Below are 22,815 nucleotides of genomic sequence, written 5' to 3'. Positions count from 1 at the left end.
ATTTATATATTGAGCCTTTATATATTCAGTTTGTGTTTCATGATGACACCACTAAGGCTAAATAAAGCAATATAGCTTCCTGAAACAGCAAGCATTATTGAGTCCCTTTCCAGCAATCACTGAAAAACCGCTAAGGAGTGCTTCTTGCCACAGCTGAAAATATTTCTGAAAAGAACCCCCTTTCCTTCAGCTTAGTCTTATTTGACAGCACAATTCTAGGACACAGTTAACCAGCAGATGGTGCACAAGTCTGACCGAGTCAATAAGCTTGAAGGATTTTGCCGGGCTCCAAGACAAGTATTATAAGGAAGCACTTCTGTTAGTGTACATATCAATGGCATTAGTGCATCTGTCCTGAACTAGTCAGTGTGATATATTAGACAGCATGTGCAGTCTCGTACAGCTCCAGCAGCCACAAAAGGACTCCTCCTGGCAGCTGATGTCTGGCTAGTAGAATCATGCCTTCCCTGCCAAGACCTCTACAGCAAAACATGGTATGATAGAAGAGCTTTGGTAGCACGAACCTGTGCTAGAGGGCATATGTGTACAGCAGCTGCTGCCAAGACAGCTGATGCAAAGGACATAATAGGTTTGATTTATGAAGACTTATTACATATCTTTAGATCAGGGGTAGGGAACCTGCGGCTCTCCAGATGTTCAGGAACTACAATTCCCATCAGCCCCTACCAGCATGGCCAATTGGCCATGCTTTAGATACTGCCATCACCATTATACAGAATGGTTCATGTTATATATAAAGGGATGCCATTACAACATTCACTCTCAACAGGTTCTGTATCTAATGTATGTCAACAACAGATGGGTCTGTCATTTGTTTACTTTTATTATTAAAAATCATTGCTCCTTAAATTAACATTGTGAGAAAATGAGAAAGTATTTGCCATGACCAAGAACATTTTTGATGATTGTATGGTCATTATTTTAGCCATTTTCTACTTGGTATGGATAGCTAGGACAAATCTATAAAAGCAATTTTTCAAGTGTCATAGACATTGGGGTGATCCTCACTTATCAACCCCATGGCTTGCCTTTGTACCAACAATTTCCTTGATGGCATATTAGAAAAAGATGGGTGGTCAACGTTAGAACACACAACATAAGTATGCCACCATGGGAGAAAATTTAGCCCTGAGTTCAGGGTAGTTGGAATTCTTGCTTCAAGGGGAAAGACCTGCATATTGTCAAAACAAGAACACTTGCATATTGTCAAAACAAGAAACTGATCCCAAAAGAATGAATGCACCAGACATACTTCATCCCCTGAATCTTTTATTGATTCACATAGAAACAGCACCATTTACATCTTGAGCAGCTGATTTTTTTTTATCCTCTGGGTGCTCATTTTAAACTGCATTCTTCAATAGGACCTGCTACTGCTAAATAAGCATAGTTTTTTCTAAGTGCTTGCTCTGAACAGTGTACTTCACTTTTCACAGAACATACGAATAGATTTGCTCAAGCTTTATAAATATAAGCAGTGTGACTTGCTTTAGCGTACAGATACAATCCCCCAACCAGGAAGTATAGCTACTCCTCATGGGATTCCTTGAGCGGTCTTACTCAAATCAAGAAAAGCCCCTTAGATGCATGCCAGTGTCTGTCAAAAGCATGCAGGTGGATGTGTGCATGCACACATTAGACACAGCCAAAGAAATAGCTGTGCTCGCAGAACAGACATCTTCACCCTCAGATTTGTCCCTCCGCTCAACATTTTTCATATATACCTACATAAGGGATAGTGGAATAAGAAAAGTGATCAGCCTATCTCCAGTTTCACAAATATGTGTTTTTGGAAGATGGTTCTATAGTCTTTTTTCTTTTACTGTCCTTGCCCGGGGGGGGGGGGGGGGGCATCAAACTAAATGGCAATTCTAAAGTAAGCACTGAAATTAGAGTAAGAGCAGAGAAATTTGCTAGAAACTCTCTTGCTTTCCTTTGGGTTACTATTTCTTTGGCATTTTGATTCTGACTATATGCTACCAAGGGCTATTCAGCTGTTTTCACCTTGTATTTCTATTGACCTGAGTGGGAGGACATTTTATTTCTCCCCTTGTTTTTGTATGGTCACAGCCCAATACTTCTAGCTGGTAGGAACCTTCTAGCAGTCCTACCACATTATATGGAATGAGAAAAAGTAGATAAGATTGACCAATCTATTCAGTCCTTGAGCCTTCACAATCAGATTCCCACCAGAAATACAAAAGAGGTTTTTGGGAAAAGTGCTCACCAGGCTGAATTTTTGGGTCACTATGGTTAACCCTGCTCATGTTAAACCCCTACACTGGCTGAAAACAACATTGAGCCAGTCTGCGCATACAAAAATGGCATCACACTCCTCACTGCCACAGACGTACTCTTTTTTTGCATCTTTACACTCATACCACAGGTAACTCCTACCTGATCCCATTGTGCCTTCCACTCAGCATCTCTATTAACCATTCACTCCATTAGGAGCAGACATACATGCACCCATTCACTGGCTCACCAAAGGAACCAGACATCTATGTAGCCCATCTCCCATCCCCCTGCCCTTCCAAAGAGATACATTCAGTCCACAGAAACTCCTAGGATTGCTTCACTGAAGTCTACTTGGTGTCATCACTTTTTTGTATCCAGCATTTTATCCCTGCTGGAGTGCTGGGTCTGGAATGGGCACCTCAACCCGGAGTCCGGGTGGTCAGAGCCTCCTGAATCTTTTGACGGCAGTGGGTATATTTTTTCAGGATCTGCCTGACATGCTCTTCTTCTTCACGTTGCAGGATACGTAGGAAATTCTTCAGTTCCGGCATACTAAAAGCATCCCACTGCAGAAGAGTGAGAGAAAAGTAGTGACAGAACTGACATTAATTTAGAAAGAAGAATCTATGCTTTAAAATTACAGAGGAAAAAGAGATTTGGGCAAGAGCAGTTCAAGTAGTAAAAACTGCAGGCATGCACCAGTAAATATGCACAAAATGAATAATCAGCAACACTAAAGGACCACAAACTCTATAGTGAAACATGTACACACAAGTCTAGTGTTCAGAGTTTTAGAGAAGATTTATGCTAGTGTATGCAGTGGCTTTTCCCAAGAACCACTCCAAACCTAACTCTTCTGTCAAGTCTTTGCTGTATTCTTCACCAACTGTATGAATAAGACTCAACATACCAAAGGATTCCACGATGTGTTCCGGTCATCTGTCTTTTTTTTTTTTTAATGATCATGCATACCACTTTATAAGCTCTGCTAATCACCCTGTGCTCTACAACTGAGTCCCTACACCATTTTTAATGGGGCAGTAGAATACTGCAGAGGACGCCCCTTAAACCTGAATGCACAAAGCCTAGATTTCTGAACTCTCACCAAAGGCTTTAGAAAAGTAAGACTACTAAAGGTGCAGCTCTTCACCCTAGAAAACTCATCCCTGGGGTGCATCAGACAACTGGCTTCTTTAAGAACGTGGCAGCTGTTCTTAAGCAGCAGAGTGCAACTGGCTAATATTCTCATCCTGGACAGACAGCCATGCAGAAAGGAAGTCTGAGTGCTTGCATGTCATCTTCTTTCTGGCCAGGCAGAGGAAAGAGGTGCCAGGTGTTCAGTGTCAATCTATAGCTATTGGCCTTGCCTGCTACAAAACAGATATGTATCCAGTCCTATGCAATGTAGCACAGGCCTCAGATGTACTCGATAAAAAACAAATACTCACATTGACTTCTCCTGTCTCGTTCTCCTTTAGAACGAAGCTAAGCGCTTTCTCACTAGGGCCAGCCAGCAGTCGGAGACGCAGAGGTTGCTCCTCATCAGAAAGTTTGCGAAGGTACACTGATACGTAAGCATATAATAAAATAATTAAATAGGCAGCTCAATTAACTCAGTCAAGAGAGAATTTTTTTTTAACTTTCACAGTTCATTTCCTCTACAAGAATGTGCTTCTAATCATTCATTTTTTAGTTCTAGGGATGTGCAACAGTGAACAGATCATGAACAAAGGCTGTGAGGCAGATTCACCTACTTTTTCTTCCTGCCCATTCCTGTTAATATAGAGCATGATACTAATGTGCCCCTAGATCCAGTGAACAAAAGGTGTTGGGGGAGTACAAATCTTCTGCCTTCCCCATCAGCTGCAGTCCCTTCTGATTCTGAGAAAAGACTCCCAACTTGGAGTCATGGGAGCCAATTGAACTAATAAGGCTTGCAGTGGAAGGCAAACTGAACCTCTTCCCTCATCGCTCAATGAAGCTTGTGGAAGGAGGAGGAGAGGGTCATCTATCTTCCTCCTTTGCATATCTCAGTGCAGTCCTTGAGCCATGGGGAAAGGTGGGCTTAAACAGTTGGGTCATCTTTGGCAACTGAAAACTAAAATGAAGAATGAACCAACTCTTTCCAGTAGACAGAAACTTTTATTTTCTTGGTCCTCAGAAAGGACTACCCAGACAATGACTACTTAAAAGCCAAAATTTAGAAGCCTAGAATAGCAGCAACTTATATTCTCTGGAAGATGGGGTGGAGAGAAAAAAAGAACAAGTATAGTACCTTGATCATCTTTTTCTGTTCTCTCGAAGAGGGCAAACTTGCGGGGGTTGTCAACTACCATGAATTTCTTCAGCAGGGCCTCTATGACTTCACTGGCACACGTACGAGATATTATATGCAAGTGCTTGATTGTGTCCTTAGGTAGGTAGAATGACGTGCGGCGCTTTACTGCTTGGCTGCGCGAGGAGCTCTTCCTGGAGTCTTGGATTGAAGGTGCCTTTTTATTGGCAGGTACTGAGACAGGCCGGATCAACTTTAATTGTACCTTGATGAAGCCAGTATAGGAACCATCTTTGTTCTGTAAGAAGAGAGATACAGTAAACTACGTATGGGGGCAGGCACACTGTATAAAAAAAAGGGGCAAGAACATAACCAAGCTTACATCACAGCCTCTTGAGGCAAGGAAACCAAAGTAAATTAACACAAGTTCATAAGAGCTTTAGGTGCAACCTCTGCCAAAACAGCTTATTTGGGCTGGACTTCTGCATTGAGTGAAGCTACTGCAGAATAATACAAGTTAGGGATGGCTAATATACACCTGAAATGGTCACTACATAACAGTATCTGATGTAAGGTTTTAGCAGTCAGGCTGGGAAGGCAGGTACAGAATGTGAAGCTCAGTTACTGGCTTATCACTTGACCATGAGTTATAACTATCCTGGACTTACCAAACTCATGAAGAGGTTGCTGTTGATCTGGCTGTTGTATTCTTTTATCTTCTGCTCGATTTCAGTTTGGGACAAAATAGGCTTTTTCCAGTCAATCTGCTCATCCTGTAGAAAAATTAGTCTGTGATTAATCTATACTTCATGAGAGGTTAAACATCACAAATCTCTAAATTACCTATAGACTATTCCCTAATCCCCATGATTCAGAAGAAGGTATGATAGGTTGAACTATCCACACATCCTGCTTATGACCACTTAGATTTCTTTAACTACGGTAACAGGATGAGGCTTGGTTTTCCAGTGCCAAGCAACCAAGGCTCCATAGCTCCATAAATTCTCCCACCTGACTGCTATTAATGAGTGCTCTTGCACTCTAACAAATGCCCAATGTGAGGAACAAAGAACTTTAGCTTTCTTTTTCTACCACTCACAGGTTTTCAAAAGACAAAAGACAATATGCTTTATCTCTTCCGAGCAGGGTTTTTGTAGGAGGAACCGACAATGTGTTACTGTTGCTACTGCCCTATGTGAGGGGGAGACATGATCACACTCATCGTCCATAAAGCAGACAAGTTCCTTTTCCTCATACAGGTGTCTACAGCACACAAGCAAAACACCATCATTTGCAAAAGTCAGCACAAAATCCAACACCTATCTCCCCAAAATTCCATGTGAGGTGTGACACAGATGTTCAGATCCATGTATGTATGAGTGTGTATATAATTATACTGTAATCCAAGGACTAAAGCCCTCTACAGAGATTTCATCTCACAAGACAGAGAGATCCCCTTGCTACCATCCAATTGGAGCTGTACTACTGGTTCAAGATTACAATTACGCTTGCAATCTAAATGGGCACTCTTGATACACATGTACCTCAGTTTCTCAGCAGATACTCCTACTGAATCCAAAAACTCTTCTTCAGACTTCTCAAAACACTTTTCAGAATGGATACAAGAACTGTTTGAAAGATAAACAGCACATACCCATCAGAGGCATTTCCATTTTTGGAAATTCTCATACTAAACCCCACAACTACCTCCTTAATTCAAGAGAGTTTAAGAAGCAGCTGGAGATCCTGAACTGATAACTTCTGTAGACGAATACCAAAATCTGAGATATTTGTATGCATGCCCTAAGTCCTTAGGTAGTAACAATGATCAGCTACAGGGGAATGAGTTGGAATTCACTGTATCATATTGCAATTACCAGCCCACTTCCCAACTCACTTTCTCAGCTTTCTGTAGGCACTATACATGTGGATGTATCAAGAGAAACTGAAATAATCATACCACACCTTTAAGTGTTTTGCCAATCTCGGAACATGGCAGTGTACTTGCCTCATGATTAAAATACAACATCATATTGAGAACAAGAGTCCTGTAACAGAACAGAAAGGCTGCAAGGTATACTTATGCTTCACGTGCAAACTGCAGCACCTAACCACAACATGGATTCCCTGAAGCTGCTAAATAGGGGTTAACCTCGTCTTTCCAGCTCATAAGCATTCAGTTGGTGGTAGAGAAACAATGCTCGCAAGAACACACTTTATGAGCTAAGTTTTGAGAAGGAAATATTTTTAGAGAATGATGTTTTATCTAGGGACTTCCAAAGAATTGTAACTTTTTTTGAAAGAACAGAGGACATGATGATTTAGAGATTTTACGTTTTTAAATGCTAGAGTGCTTTCAGAAGACTATCAGTGAGCAAATAAAAATACTTAACGCAAAGATTTAATGCCTGCGTCTATACCCCCAGCTGAAAGCCAGGAGTGTCCATCACAAATATCAACAGACGGATACCCTGCAGCTCCTGTATGAACACGTACGACCATGTAAAATTATGTAGAATTATGGACCATCTTCCAAATGCATACCAACTGGTTTCTCTTTCACTGATTTTCAGTAGAAGTTAGTTGCTCCCTGTTGCATCAGCCAGCTTTTCTGTTGACATCACTTTTTGGTGGGGGAAGGGAGGCTGTGGGGGAAATCCAAATGAGATCACCACAAACCAATGAAAAATCTCTAGGGATTACTGAGAACAACTTCCTTTCCCACCGCATAGAAGCAGCAGATCACATTTCCCTACAGAGTCTTCCAAGTAGCAACATACAATCATGCTGTGCAGTGAACCAAAGTTGAATATCATGCAAATTTAACAAGATAAGGATAACTGTCCAATAAGAGTTAATATAGTACAGTGATTTCAGTACCAGGTTTGTATGTGATGATCGCAGACTCAAATCCCTTGCAAGCTATGAACAGAAATTGGAAGTTTTGAGAAAACTGTTCCATGTCTTAAGATGGCTGTGAGCTAAAAGTGCTCTGACTTTCTGGGAGGTATGCAAATCTAGTAAATCGGTATTTTTAGTCATAAGAGCCACTTGGCAGTCATGTGTTAGGAAGGGGTTGGCAATCATTGTACCACAAGAGAGTTTGTGAACAATTCTTCCCAAATTGGAATTTCAGTGCCCAAGGAGTTCTGCATAGCTCATATATTACTTCGCTGTATCTTTCACATATGCAAGTGCCAACTCTAGTGCTAGAGCTTGACGCTGGGTTGCAGCTCTATCTTTGAAAATGAAACAGAATGCTCCGAGACCAACTCCAACAAGAATCCAAAAGTCCAGAGAGGCAATATTTTACTTGTACTCCTCATGTTTACCTAGGACCCATGATTAATGTTCATGTGTGACAATAAATATATAAATGAAAGGTTATTTGTTTACTTCACTTATATCCTGCCTTTCTCTCTAATGGTGATCCAAAGTGGCTTTCATTGTTTCTGTCCATGCTGCAACCCTGTGAGGCAGGTTAGTCTGACAGTTTGTGACTGGCCCTAGGCTGACCAGCAAGCTTCCACAGCAATACGAGGAATCAAACCTGAGTCTCCACTGGCTTATATAGTACATAGGTTTGGATCCAAACCATGAGGTTGGATTCAAAGAAGACTTTTCTTTCACATGAATCCTTTTTCCAGGGGCTGACTAACACCTTTGCGTTCTAATCTATGTGTTTGCAAATGCTTTGCAATATTTAGCCTGTGCCCACAAACTGCTCTCCTCCTACTTTATAGCTAAAGGTGCCAAGTCATTTGTCCAGACACTGCATAAAAATCCATTGCTATACTACCTTCAACAGCAACAGTGACTGCTATTCTAGATACTTCTTATAACATAGGCAGGAAAATATTTTCCGCAACCATATCAGTTAAAGGGGAATACTACTACTTCACCCTATTAATATGCTCACATTTCATATCAGTCTAAGATTTTGGGAGAAACAAAGCATTAGAGTTGTAATGTTTTAATCTACCCGCTACTCCAAACAGTTGCACCATTTTACTGCAGTCCATTAACCAACTCTATTGCAATCTCAAAATTGGATTTTTTGAGCCACAACTCACAACCGGAAGGAAAAAGCATTTATGCATTGCACACAGAATCCATAGGAACACAGTCTGGCTTTTGTTGGCCCGGTGTATGGGAGAAAGCTGGCATTTGCCCTCCCCCGCCCCCAGTATTGCCTTTGGTATACACTTCCCTTGGCGCTCTTGTGGTCAACAATTTCCACTATTTGTTGCCCATCAGTTTACCTGATAGACTACAGTTCTGAAGAAAAACAATTTGCCTATTAATATCTGCCATGCAATTCTGTGCACACAGATTCTGACAAATCCTGTGAAACCTGGATGGTGACTAGATTCTGAGAAGTTGGGAGGAACAGGGTGGGGAGGATTTCCCATGCACAAAAATCTAATCCAAGGGGAAAAAATGGGAAGTGGCTGTATCCTGTGGAAAAAAAACAAGAGGAAGTCTGCAAGGGTGGGACAACATAAATGGGAAGACAGCTCTGGCTAGCATAGGAAGAACTCTCCTAGCTGGGCAAACGAAGTTAAGGACATTTGTACCTTATTTACAAGACAAAAGAAATCTGGACTCAGCCCCAGTATGTAGAGAACTGAATTTCACATCCAGTGGAATTTTTAGTACACTACATCTTAGGTCTTGAGCCTTAAGCCAATAAACGGACTCTGTATTGTTGAACAGTAGTGTTTATTGATAAGCATCAGAGCACCAAAGCTTGGCAAAGCCAGTTCTGACAAACCTGATTTTTGCCATCTCCTTTATTCTCTGCAGTTCCCCAATTCCCAAGAAATGATGAAAAACAGTCCTGAGGAGCTGAGGCGCCCTAAGGTCTACGGCAGATAGTAAGATAAAGCCATCTGGCTTCCTGTCCCCATGAGATAACAGATGTGGCTCTGTTTCCCATGGGACAAGGGTGTCAGGGGAAAGCCTAATTATCTACAAAGTTTGTGAAGCCATAACGTCAAATGTATTGTCGAAGGCTTTCACGGCCGGATTCAACTGGTTCTGGAGGGTTTTCCAGGCTGTGTGGCCGTAGTCTGGTGGATTTTGTTCCTAATGTTTCGCCTGCATCTGTGGCTGGCATCTTCAGAGGTGTATCACAGAGAAAAGTCTGTTTCTCACTGTGTCTAAGTGAGAAGGGAAAGTTTAGTGTGGTATATTGTCCATGTCCCAGGGTGGGAAACTAATCATTAACTGTTTGGGTGGGACTTGCTATGCAAAGGTGTGGTTGAGTGCATTGTATTGTGGGTGGGGTTATCAGTCCATTTTTTAAGTACTGGGAGCCAGGCCCTGCTAATCTTCAAAGTCTCTTCTTTCTTATTGAAGTTGTCCTGGTGTTTGTGAATTTGTGAAGATGCCAGCCACAGATGCAGACGAAACAGACAAAACAATAAAAAGATAGGGACAAAATCCACCAGACCACGGCCACACAGCCCGGAAAACCCTCCAAAACCATAACATAAAGATCAAGGAAAGAATGCCACAGATGGCTGTGATAACATATTGCAGGCTGGTTACATATATCTTTTAGCAGCATTGATTTGTAGTGTTAAACAGTTACAATGAGATAGGAATGAATCTCAATCACCTAGATGCAATCCCCCTGACACTAAGGCCCATTCAACTGCCCTCTTCCAAGTACTAGACCAGGGGTAGGGAACCTGCGGCTCTCCAGATGTTCAGGAACTACAATTCCCATCAGCCTCTGTCAGCATGGCCAATTGGCCATGCTGGTAGGGGCTGATGGGAATTGTAGTTCCTGAACATCTGGAGAGCCGCAGGTTCCCTACCCCTGTACTAGACCGAACACATAATAGTAAAATAACATGTTCACAAATGCAGACTCCACTTCTCAGGTGTGAGTGCTCTTAAATCTAAAAATTAACAGACATTTCCCTGATCCTCTGCCAACTCATCCCTTCTCTGTTCTCTCCCTTCCACAGTCTTTGTCATCTGATGCATATGGGAGGTATTTCAATCCTGCTTCATCATTCTTAGTCACAGACGACTAACATTGCTCCCCCTCAATCTCCCAAAGAGCCTGCTGAGTCTACATCCTCTTTTGTTCACTGGTCACACACATGGGGTTCAGATGGGCCTCATGGGGAGGGATATGAATCAAAAATGAGGTAGAAATAAATGACACCTCACCTCCAGATCGAAGCATTATATTTGGGCTCTAGGGAAGACTCCAAACAGTTGTCATCACAAAAACAAGCCCAGACTGACTCTCAATGCATCTTGTACTTGGCTGCCCACACCCTTTAAACCCTTAGGCTGGCTCAGCTGTTCCTATTTTCACAATAACCACCAGGTTGCCTTCTTTCTTGGCAAACAAGGAGCATCCCACAACATGGGAGGGGAAGGGAATTGAAGAAACTGCCCTTTCTGCCTTCACACTACATAATGTTCCTAGAAGAAGTTTAACTCCCACTTTTTTCTTTAGGCTACCATACAAGAGCAGATTAAGACTCTCCAAATGTACTGTGAACATCAAAGGTATTTCTTGCTCTTATGTATACATAAAAAGATCCTTAACTTTCCTTAGTGCACTACAGTCATGGACAGGCCCAGGAACACATGAATAAACAGCTACTGCTTGGATGAGAGCCACACAACGCATGTCTTTCAGGCAGACTTAAGCCGCTTTCATTAAGTACAGATTCCAAACATTTCTCCAGTATAAAAAGATATGGACACTGTTATTATCAGGAGTGAAGAGAAAACCATAACTATCCCTTTCCATGGTAGTCCAGTTGCTTATGTGATTCTGTGTGAAATCACTCTTGCAACAGAAATTGCAGACAGTTGGGGTAATCTTTTTTGTATCAATTTGTATCCCTTTCACACACCCCACATGGCAGAGGCGGAGCGAGTGGAAACTGTGCCTGGGGCGCATGTGCGCCCTGTGCCCCAGCTGTGGCTCCGCCCACCCCCACCTCGGAACATCCCCCCTGCATCACCCCCTCCCCGCCCTGTGGACACTACGCCACTGCCACATGGCGTTCTCACATGACAGCCAAAAATTTTCCAGCCACCCTGTTTGAGGAGCATGGATAATACAGTACTGCACTGAACTAATGCAATACCTATGTTTTGTTAATTTCATGTATTTGCTGACACCTCCAATGATCCCCCACCCCAAGGCAGGTTGAGCTGTGGGATGATTCTCTTCCGCTTCTTTTTTTTAAAAAAGAGCATGAGTAATGCTAGATAGGAATAGCACAATACCTTTAACACTTTTAAAAAGAAACTCAAATCTGCAGTGCCTCCAACAATCCCTTGTGTGTAAAAGTCAGTCAATTCTCCCATTATGCTGATCAACAAATGAAAAGAGTAACTGACCCAGTTCTGCAACACAAGGAACTGCTCTTACTGATAGGATCTTTGCCCAGGAAATACTGATTTTTTTTTTCAGATTTAAAATAAAGAAGATGAGGGGGTGGAGGGAGAACAGGCTTTTAACTGTCTACGCAGGATGACGTCATATGAAAATATGGATGGGTGGAGAGAAAACACCAGCTGGATGGCTGAAACCTGGAAAATGCACATTGATGAAAAACTTGATATTTTAAGTAGATGTAAAAATATCGATAACTAACACCTTTTCCAGATTCCATACCTCCTGCACCCACCCCATTCAAATGGCAGACATCTGAAGTATCAGGAGCGAAAGTGACAATATAAACCTCAACATCTGAGTCAGTGGCAAAACAAGAAAATGTCACTGAAAAGTTAGGGTGTGAAACAATAATCTTTCTTGCCAATTAATAGAAACAGGTTCCTGACATTGCCTTGATCCAAACAGTCAGAAAAACGAGAAAGTTCAAGACCTAGCCAGAAGAATAATTACGGGGAAGTCATTTGGTAGATATCCAGGAATATCTTCAACCGAAACTAGTTAAATGCACTAAAGCCCACATGAGGAAACATTTCACAATTGGCTTAGTTGATCTTTCCAGTCACATCTATACTGAGACTCAGTCCAACTAAAAATGAATGAGGATAATGACATCAACAGTCTCATCACATTCTGGCACTATCCTGTAATCCCATCATGTCCCCAAGTGACCATTCATTCATTTTCCTGAATGAAGCTTGCTAAACTACCATACTGGCATATGGCCTTGTGGATGTAGACCCCCTTCAAGCCATAATTCCATACCTGTCATTACTGTTTAAGGTAATGTGTATTTCTTCTTTTCCATAGATTCTTCTTTGTGTATCTGGGCATGATTACCACCTCAATGGACAACATAGCAATGTGAGGTTTTTTTGCTAGCATGGATAACTAGCAAAAAAATATTGTTGCCCTTTGCCAAGTCTGTCATATACACTTAGGATAAGGGGACAAAAGATTTTTTAAAATGGGACATGGTGCCACCATATGCTATTTACCTTCATCTCCCTGTTTTGTCCCCTCCATTTTATCCTATCCCATGTGTGTAAAGAACAGTCACTACTCTGTAGCAAAGCTCTACTGACTTGCTCTAAATTCCCACCATTTCTTTGTCATATCATCTCTGATTTGTTGTTTTGTTTCTAATTTTATAATCCCAGTCTTATTGCATTCCTTATTAGATGTCTTATACTATTTTACTGCAGCGTGTTACAGTGTACAATCCACCTTGAGACTCAGTAAGAAAGGTGAGCTATGATAAATGAAATGAAATTGTGGCTCCAATTCTGGGCCAACATCATAATCCCTTCTTCACTTTGCTATAATCACAGATTTGACACATTTGCTATCAGCAGGGCTTTTGTAGAGACTGCATTTGCTGGCACGAACACTGGCACCTTTTTTTCATGGCACTCCCAAGTCTGATGGGGGGTTATATATGAATGCTAGACCTTTCTCATACTCTTAAAAGGACTGTCCCTGCAGTAAGAGAGTAACAACTTACCACTAAATTCCTACTGCAGCGCTTCAACTCATTTTCCACTAAGCAACTCCCTCCCCCAAATACACAATCCTTGTTATAGCGTTACTGGCATCAGAAATCGTGGACGGGCAAAACTGTCTCATTTTGGAGCCAACCTTCAGATGGAAAAATAAGCAAAAGTATCCCCTCCCACTCCTCTGCACTGACGCTCAGTTTCTTTTTCCTGGGCTGCTTTCCAGAGAAGTTCGACCCCTTCTTAGCAGAAGCCCGATCACTCTATTAATGGCTACTAGGTTTTAAAATCTGGAATTCCCCGTAAGACAACCAGAGTTGGTCAATCATTAGGAAGCCCGAAACGGAGAATGAAAAAGGATAGGTTGGTGGGAAACTCTGCATCTCCCTCCCCTCCCCCCCCCCCCGCCTGGTCCGATCAGTGCCGGGGGGCAGGAAAGAGCTGCAAGCACCACGTGGGAGCGGTGCGGGAGAAGTGTGTGCAGTGGCTCTCGCAGCGTCCAAAACTGATACGGACCGAGGGGAATCCGGATTTCGGCACTTGGAGTGGCGTCAGCTGCGAGCTCCAGTCCTCACCTTTTCCTTGTTGGGCTTGCGGATGAAGGAGGTTCGGGCGGTGAAGTACTGCTCCAGCTCCGAGTCGGAGTCTTCCTGGCTGCAGTAGCCGCTGCTGGTGGTGCTGCTCCAGGTCATCTCGAATGATGGGGGGGCAGCCGCGTCGCACTCGCTCATATCCAGCCCGGTCGGGTGGGGTGGAAGAGAGACTTCCGCGGACCCGGGAAAGACTGCGCAATGCCGGTTCGCCCCCACCCGTTTCCTTCCACTTTGCGCCCTGGCGAAGGCGGTTGGCTGAGCCGGCTGTTTGCTCGGAGAGCCGCTAAACAAGTCCAGACTGCGCGAGCCCTCCTGGCAGCGAGACCCCACCGGTCGCGAAACACCCAATCGCCACGCGCCCTGGTCGGCTGGCTCCACTCGAATGGCAACACTCAGGGCTCGCAGGGCGGAGAGACGCTCCCCTCCCTTCCCCTTGGCAGCCGTTGGGATTGAAACGTAGACACTCCTCGCACGCGCCTGCTTGATTGGGCGAGGGGCGGGGCCGTTGGAGACGCGGCCCGGCGGAGAGTCCCCGCCCCAGGCAGCCAAGCCCCTTCCCTGCAAGAGGGAGAGGCTGCGGTGATTTCATCCCCAAACTAAGCCCTAGTGCTCGGGGTGGAGAGTCGCTGACTCAGTGGCTTTCCCTTTCCCAAGTCCTCCCAGGATTGCAGGCCCGCCTCCGCCCCAGTTTATCGGCAAAACTTCTAAGAGGCATTAAATACTACCGAGTGTTACACGTTTATGTTCAGGCTGTTTGGCCACATTCTTAAACCTACTTAGTTGGCATTAGGTGCTGTTGGAAAACCTTTCATCCTTGTTTACTCACAGAGCCATCTTTAAAGTGAGTTTCAGGCTGTAGAACAGATTTGAACCCAGTACCTCCTTAGAGACCTCCAAGAGTTTCAGGGTATGAGCTTTTGAGAGTCAAAGCTCGCTGTAAAATACTTCTCTACGCTATCCTTCCCACCTTATTGTTTCTGACAGAGTAGTCCAAGGAAGCTTATACTAGAGAATAAAAACATTGATATTTAAAATGTCACAAGACTGATGTCAATTTCCATTATTATTATTATTATCAGGACTCTTTTGCCTTTAGCAATTTTGAAACTTTCAATGGATTACACTTTCCCTGTAACTGGACTTCCACTTGCTAAATGCCTACCTTTTGTTCAGTTGTTAGCACATGTAATATCTTGCCCAAGGTGGCATAGTAATCACACAAAATCTTGGCCTGTTTATATATGACTAACAACCCCATCCAAAGGGGGGAGGGGCACATCTGCCATTGGAACCATTGTGGTACCATGCCCCAGCAGAGGGCACTGAGGCCCTCCATAGCAGTGAGACATGGCACTGAACGCCTGCCAGGATCCCTGTGTCCCCGGTGGTGGTGTAGCAGGGCCAGGCTGGAGGCGCTGCCAAAGGGGGAGCTGATGCTAGTTGGCTTCCACCTGGCCATTCTCCCTGTTATGCCAGTGGTCAGGGCTTTGAACTTATACCACCTTTTCAGTCCATTAAGTCCAGTAGGATCTGGGAGGCTTTTTTGTGTTCTTTACCTCCCTACACTGCCGGACAGTGAGAACAGAGCACCCGGCCCTTTGGATGAGGCTGTAAATATCACTGGTAACATTTATTCAGCCATACTTTCCTCTCAATTTTTGGTAACAAGCTGCTTGTTAACATTGCTGAGATTCACTCATTACCTATAACAGTTACTTAGTCAAGAGTTATTTAACCTTATTAACATTTAAATTTTATTTCTATATGTCTCTGAATCTGAGTAAAGCTTGTTTAAAATAAATAGATAAAGCTGGGAGAACCACTCTGCCTCCAAACATGGATATGCCATGTAGTTGTAATTGTTACAGCGACTGAGATATCTTTTTGTTCTGACCTAGTGGCTATTATCTCATCCTGGGGTAATTAATTCTATAACCTAATAATGTGTTTCCTCTGCTACTGAATTATCCTAGGTTCTAATATTATAGGAGAAAAATACTTCAAATCATGAAGTAACACTTTATCTTCTCATTTTTTAAAAAAAACAGCATTTCCCCCACTCTAAACTACCACAATTATTACTGAGGAAAATCAGATATATACCCTGTTTCTCCGAAAATAAGACGTAGTAGAGGTTTTGCTGAAGTTCTAAATATAAAGCATCCCACAAAAGTAAGACGTAGCAAAGTTTTTGTTTGGAAGCATGCCCATCAAACAGAACACCAGAGCATGCAGCTGGGGAGCAGAAAAATAAGACATCCCCTGAAAATAAGACATAGCGCATCTTTGGGAGCAAAAATTAATATAATACACTGTCTTATTTTTGGGGAAACATGGTAAATATTATCACTTCAGCAAGAAACATGAATGCCATTTAGATATCTATTTGTTTACTGTTAAAAACAAAACATTTCCTCAGTGTGTCATATTTTGCTAAGTAATTAGTTTGATCCCAGTGTAGTTTACTTTTTATTTCCAAAAAAGTCTCCATCATTGTTTTGCTGAAAATATGTATACTTAAATTCCGTCAAACAAGATATCTCTTTCAACCTTGTGACGTTCTAGATTCTTCTTTGGTATGAAACCGGTAACAGGAATAGCATTCAAAAAGTATGCTTCAAAAACAAAATCTTACATGAAAGCTTGTTTTTGCAGAAAAAATTGGACCAAAAGCTTGTGTCTTTAGAGAAGCCTGAGAAATACATCTATACATATATTTTGTGGTACATCAGCAATACACTAATTTACATTACAATCAGGAGGGTGGTCTGACAATAATTAAGAACAAAGACACATTTGACTAAATAACTCTTATTAGTACTGAGCAAATCTCAGCAGCCATCAAAGCTATCTTGCAGCTCACCCTGTTTCAGAAATTACACTACTTATAGCAGGAATTATTTCAGAGAGAAAGCTGTGTTAGTCTGTTAACAAAAATAAAAGTCGTGTGGTATCTTAAAGACTTATAAGATGTTATTCCAGCATAGGTTTTCATGGACTATAACCCAGAAGACTCCCATTTACTTTTGCTTATAATAGGGAAAGCTCACCAGTATACCACAAGTTGGAATTCTTTTAGACCAGGGGTAGGGAACCTGCGGCTCTCCAGATGTTCAGGAACTACAATTCCCATCAGCCTCTGTCAGCATGGCCAATTGGCCATGCTGGTAGGGGCTGATGGGAATTGTAGTTCCTGAACATCTGGAGAGCCGCAGGTTCCCTACCCCTGTTTTAGACCAACCAATCACCACATTTTCTGATACATCTGATTTTTGCTCCTCCTATTCAAGATCTAGAAATGCAAGGGAAGGGTAAGAGTAATGCTGCCCTTTCTTCCACCCATATAATCAAAAAGAAACATCAAAGTCATTCTTTTTTCCCCCTACCTTCATTCATTTAGCACAGGGGTCTGCAACCTGTGGCTCTCCAGATGTTCATGGACTACAATTCCCATCAGCCCCTGCCAGTCCATGAACATCTGGAGAGCCACAGGTTGCAGACCCCTGATTTAGCACAATTGACTCAGTCAGTGACAAGCAGATCAGATTAGTGGTCAATCTAGCCTTGCATTGAGCATCCATAAACAAGCAAATATCAGGACAATGGCCAGATGCACAAAATTACATCTTCCAAATGTGGTTCCTGATTTCTAGACTACATTCTGTTATACTATAAGTCAAGATCTATTCAGAAGACTGTTCTTTTTCTTTCTTTCTCACTCCCTGTATTCAGTGCTTTGTCTAGGGAAGTTATAGAAATAGTGCAGGTGGGTAATAGTTTTGGGAGGGAAGGTGACATGGCATAAGTTGATCTTGTCAGCTCTTGGAAACAAAGCAGGGTCCATACTTCGAAACCACTGAGAAAAACTCTGCTGAGGAAGGAAATGGCTTCTCACTTTTGCTTCTCACTTGAAAGTTCCTTGCTGGGATCACAATGTCAGCTGCAACTTGATGGCATTTTACACACACTTACAATTAATAGTCCAGCTTTATGAAATGAAGCAACTTATGGATTTAGATCCTTCCTCTAAAAAAAAATACACCAACTGGTCAAGCAGCTGTGGTGAAGAGGAAGCTATGACAGTCTGGAAGCTGCCACATACCTTCAAACAATCAAGTAGTTTTACCTCCTACTGACCAAGGGTGCAGTATTATAGGGCAAGAGCCAGGATAACATGGAAGACTCTTCTTCCAGAAGAATTCACTGAAAGCAGTTAGAGAACAATCATTTTGTTCTATAAAGAGTATGAAGTATCTCTGGTAAGTATCTCTGGTGATTTTTTGTTTCAAATGTGATATTTATGGGGGCCATTTCAGCATATAAATGCTATACAGCATTCTAACAAACTGCTTCCTCTCCATCCTTTCTCATATATGGACTAGTCTGTTATTTCTAGCATATAGAATTAAAATGAAAGCACTGTGAAAATAAGCAGTTTTTCCAAGGTCCCCTGGGTATGGTACAGCAGGATGAGGTAACAGAATCTTGAAGTGATAGAGAAGCCTATACCATTTAGGAATTCTGGTAAGTCACCATTTTTGGATAGTCCTCACATAAATGTCCTACAAGGAAAAAACTTGCTTATCAGGGATGCTGATTGTAGCGCATCTATCACCTTACTATAGCACTTTTCTGCTTATTGGGAAATGTTAGTTGGGGAAACCTCCAAATATGTCGTCCTTTTTTTGCAGCTTTTTTCTATTGCATGACTAGATCTAACAGTAAAGATTTGTTGTGAAACAGAGAATTAAATTCAGACTGCAATGTTTCTAGAATTGCACTGTGACCACTGAACCATTCTTCACCTATCCTAAAATAGGGAATCCAAGCACTCTTTAAACTCATGCAAACATCAACGTTGAATTGAAATAGGGCAAGAGGGCTTTCAAGGAATTAGATGGTTCAAATTAAATGACAAGGCATAGTAGCAACTGAAAGAGATGGAAGAACACAGAAGATACATATTTTTACAATAGCTTGCCTTTAGGAACCACAATAAAGAATCTCTCCTCGCCTTCCCAAGTGTGTATGCCGGTGCATTTCTGTTTGTCATAGGAATAATTCGTAAGTGCTGTTGCTAAGCAGTGTATTTTGATGACAAAAGTGTTTAGTCCAGCACGTGGCAAAGTGTTAATTAGCAATGAGCACTCCCAGCTGGGCTGATGGGGCTCCTATCTTTCAGCCCGTGCCCTTTTTGCACTGCTCCCCTCTGGGGAGGCATTAATATGCAGCCCCAGCTGCAGAGAGAAGCATCAACATAACATGATGGAATTGGATCTGCCACAGCCACAATGAAGATTATGATCGTTTCCATGCTTCTGCTAAATTGAAAATTGTATGGAAAATGCAAACCAATTGCTGTGTACGTTGAGGGCAGGACAGAGAACTCCAGTAGGAGAATTCCCTCACAAAGGAACAGCAGAGCTCACTGAAGAGAGTTCGTAAATATCTTAGGAAGGATTTTTACTCTTTTATACTGTGTCAAAAGTACACAGGTTTGTGTGTGTTTGATTCTATGTATGGTCTACTTCAGTTGACAGCAGACTGCCACAGTCTCAAGTAGGAATCTTTCTCACAACAGGGACTGAATTTACAATGCAAGCATTATGTCTTTAAGCCAGTACAGACTGGGACTGAATCTGCACCCAAATATCATGTCTCTGGGCCAGTACAAACTTGTAACCTGCCCCACCCTTTGGATTAAATTCTATAAACACATGTTGACAAGTTATGAAAGAAAAAGATCCATTTTATTTCAAAAAGGATATAAATAGATCATATAATGGTGATGTGTTTACAATCCAGGCTGGGCCCCTGAACCAATTTTTTTATCATATCATACTTTTATCCTGCCCTCCCTCTAAGGAGCTCAGGGAAGCTTGCATGACTCTTCCTTTATCCATCTCATCCTCAGAATAAGCTGGTAAAGTAAATTAGGCTGAAAGGGTTATTTGCCTAGGGTCACTTAAGGAGTTTCATAGCTGAGTAAGGGTTTTAATCTGGTTCTCCTCATCCTAGTGTGACCCTGAAACCACTATACCATCATGCCTGGACTCTGATTGAACCTGGAACCTTTTATGTTTCTAGATTCTTGTCACACAATTCTTCGAGAGCTTTTTGATATTCCAGACATATATTATTCAGTGCTAAAGATATGTCTGTATTTTACAGGCTGCATATGAATTAAAACCTTTTTCTTACCACATTGGTGTCCTTTTCCACTGTCTGCTCATTACATTCATTCTGATCACTGTCTTGATATCTGGGACCACTGCAGTCAAGTCTGATCAGGATACGACATCGGTAATGACAGATGAACTTACAGTCTAGAGAAAAGTAAAATGAAGACAAACCATAAGGCAAGTGGACAAAGATCAGACTGAAAAGGAACTCATGAGGATTAGACTGAAAGCAATTGAATTTCCTGGATTCACCATGTGCCAGATGATGATATCTGATGTATACAAAAGGGCAGATCAAATGTCACTGCACATTATATGGTCTTTGAAGCTTGAAGTAGGCAGCAGTGGGCTTGGGGAGAAGGGGAAAGGGTGGCACACAATAGCAATTTGGGTCTTGACAAGGCCAGCTCTGTTTTTTAGGGGTGTTTAGCAAACTCTCCTCTGGCAGACCACCCAATGAGTGTACTGCTATTACTATGATTTGCTCTGTCCTGTTTGTTTCTTCCTCAACAGAAAATAAGTGGTGATGGCTTTTGCTACATGGTGTTTCCATGCTGGCTTTCAAGGGTTCCCAACTGCCTGGAAAACAAAAAGCATCCTGTCCCTTGAACAAAGGCTTATCTATTTTACTTTCTACTCACAACTTTTCCAGCAAAGCTGGGCTCTGGGTAGCTTAGTAGGATATTATTTACCAGGTGATATTTCCCCCCATGCTATGAAAGGCTTCAGCTGCCCATTTTTACATATTACCGTAAGCCTCTGCTAAAGGAACAGGAGCCTTTTCTTCAGACCTGTTAGCAAACTTACTGCTTTCCAACTCAGAAAGATTTTGCATGTGTATGCAACCAAATGCTGTCGGCTCCAGTTCCAAGCTGCCATCATTGCTTGCCTTCCTGGGAATGCTCAGAAAGGGCCCAATCAGCTTCGTGGGCTTTATCATGCTGCCACCGCTCAGCCTAGAAAGCAATCAGGGGCAACTGATGCTGTGACATGTCAGATTAGAGGTCACCCAGTCCTTCCTGACTGAAGACTATGGCAGATTCACATGAGTAGTTGTTGCTTCTATTTGATTTAGGTTGTCTCAAAAAGCACTTATACTGAAGCAAACTTTCAACATACGAATGACTTTAAGTATAAAACAAAGCTGAAAATCTCATTCAGATCCATACTCTGCCTTGATACTTGCTGTGTAAGCTTGAGCCAGTCATTCTTACCTTAACATATTCTGGATTTTTGTGAGGGTAAGTGGAAGCAGGGAAAATAATGTATGCTATACTGAGCTTCCTGAAGGAACAATGGGATCATAATGTACTATAAAGATACCAATAACCACAACCTTCCATCAGGTATTTAAACCAGCAAATGAAAACTATAATCTGAATAAATATCCAACCTATCACTCCTATTATTTACAGCTTTCCCCAGAACCTCAAGATGAACAAAGACGGCACAATTTTTCTGCAATGACACTGACTTGCTCACATGAAACTATCTGTCCAGTATGAACTAACTGGGATTATTCCTCATTTTTCAGATGTCTTAATGTAAGAATTCTCACACACTGTCTCAGACCTTCAAGCTCAGTCAACTCCTACCCAGGTTTGTTTAACTACCACCTCTATATGAACATTCTATTTTCGCAGCATCTCCCTTCCAATAGAACGGTATACAAATTAGCAGGCTGGCAGCTTAGCAGGGTCTGTCAATTTATCTACATTATATGTATAAGCAGTAAAATAGCTTGCAATCTGAGTTAATATTTATTACATCTTGCTTTCCCCACCACACCAAAAGTACTAAAGGGAATTTAAGTACCCTACAGATTGCCTGGGTCATCTGTTCTTAGAAGCATGTGATCGTTCTGCAATACTAGTTATCTTTTTATTTTTACAATCCTTAGACAGTCCAGAATTCCTATTTTAAGCTTATCTGTTTTTAGTGAAATGTGGCTTATGCTCCTGGGCATTGCTATAAAAGGCTGTGGTTTGCATAATTGACATAGCCTCTTGACAGAAAGACAGAATGGATCTGATAGCAATCCCCTCAAACACACTCTTGAAAGGAAGAAGCATGAAAAGCTTCTCTGTCCTCAGGCATCACCTCTCCTGGGTTGCTACTCTGCTGCCTGCCAAGACAAAGGCCTCATTTTAAGGGACAGCCTGCATTGATTATTCTCCCCTTGGATAGGGGGAGAATAGGGGGAACTGCTGTACAGGATATATGCTCATGTAGGAGGAATGTATAATGTCAGTCACATGCTGTCTGTCCCAATGTCACCCTCAGCAGAGGGAGCACCATGCTAGTTTAGGCCTCCAATCTGGTACAGTCTGAGTTTATGACTTGAACTGCCAAGATGGCATCTATAAGCACATCAATAGAAAAAGTATAAAATCTTACTAAGCCAAAATATACAAGTAATGTGTCAAGAATAGGAATACCACTTAAAACATCAAATGGTAAGACAAATGTCAATGAAAAATGGTACAATATCAAATATCAACATATAGGAATGAACACACCACCAAATATCAAAAATATGTGTTACTAGAGTGTCACTAGTTATGCCCTTTTCAAC

At 42.1% G+C, this 22,815-nt stretch overlaps 1 protein-coding gene across 3 annotated transcripts in view; it reads right to left on the bottom strand.

Annotated features, from left to right (window-relative positions):
- Positions 1 to 1,273: 1,273 nt before the first annotated feature.
- Positions 1,274 to 22,815, bottom strand: part of RASSF1 (Ras association domain family member 1) — a 32,786-nt gene continuing 11,244 nt past the window's right edge. The window contains exons 2-6 of one of the 3 annotated variants that reach the window (XM_048491292.1): positions 20,260 to 20,384; positions 5,203 to 5,307; positions 4,535 to 4,832; positions 3,708 to 3,823; positions 1,274 to 2,825 (exon numbers count right to left, since the gene is read on the bottom strand). In XM_048491292.1, the coding sequence (XP_048347249.1) occupies positions 2,679 to 2,825; positions 3,708 to 3,823; positions 4,535 to 4,832; positions 5,203 to 5,307; positions 20,260 to 20,384 (791 nt within the window). In that variant the 3' untranslated portion in view covers positions 1,274 to 2,678. Of the gene's footprint in view, positions 2,826 to 3,707; positions 3,824 to 4,534; positions 4,833 to 5,202; positions 5,308 to 7,078; positions 7,195 to 14,040; positions 14,571 to 20,259; positions 20,385 to 22,815 lie in introns of those variants that run through there. The other 2 variants (XM_048491293.1, XM_048491294.1) reach the window with 2 other exon arrangements.

This window comes from Sphaerodactylus townsendi, linkage group LG03 (assembly GCF_021028975.2).
Source record: "Sphaerodactylus townsendi isolate TG3544 linkage group LG03, MPM_Stown_v2.3, whole genome shotgun sequence".
Taxonomy (NCBI): Eukaryota; Metazoa; Chordata; class Lepidosauria; order Squamata; family Sphaerodactylidae; genus Sphaerodactylus; species Sphaerodactylus townsendi.
This window is presented reverse-complemented; position numbering and strand designations above follow the sequence as displayed.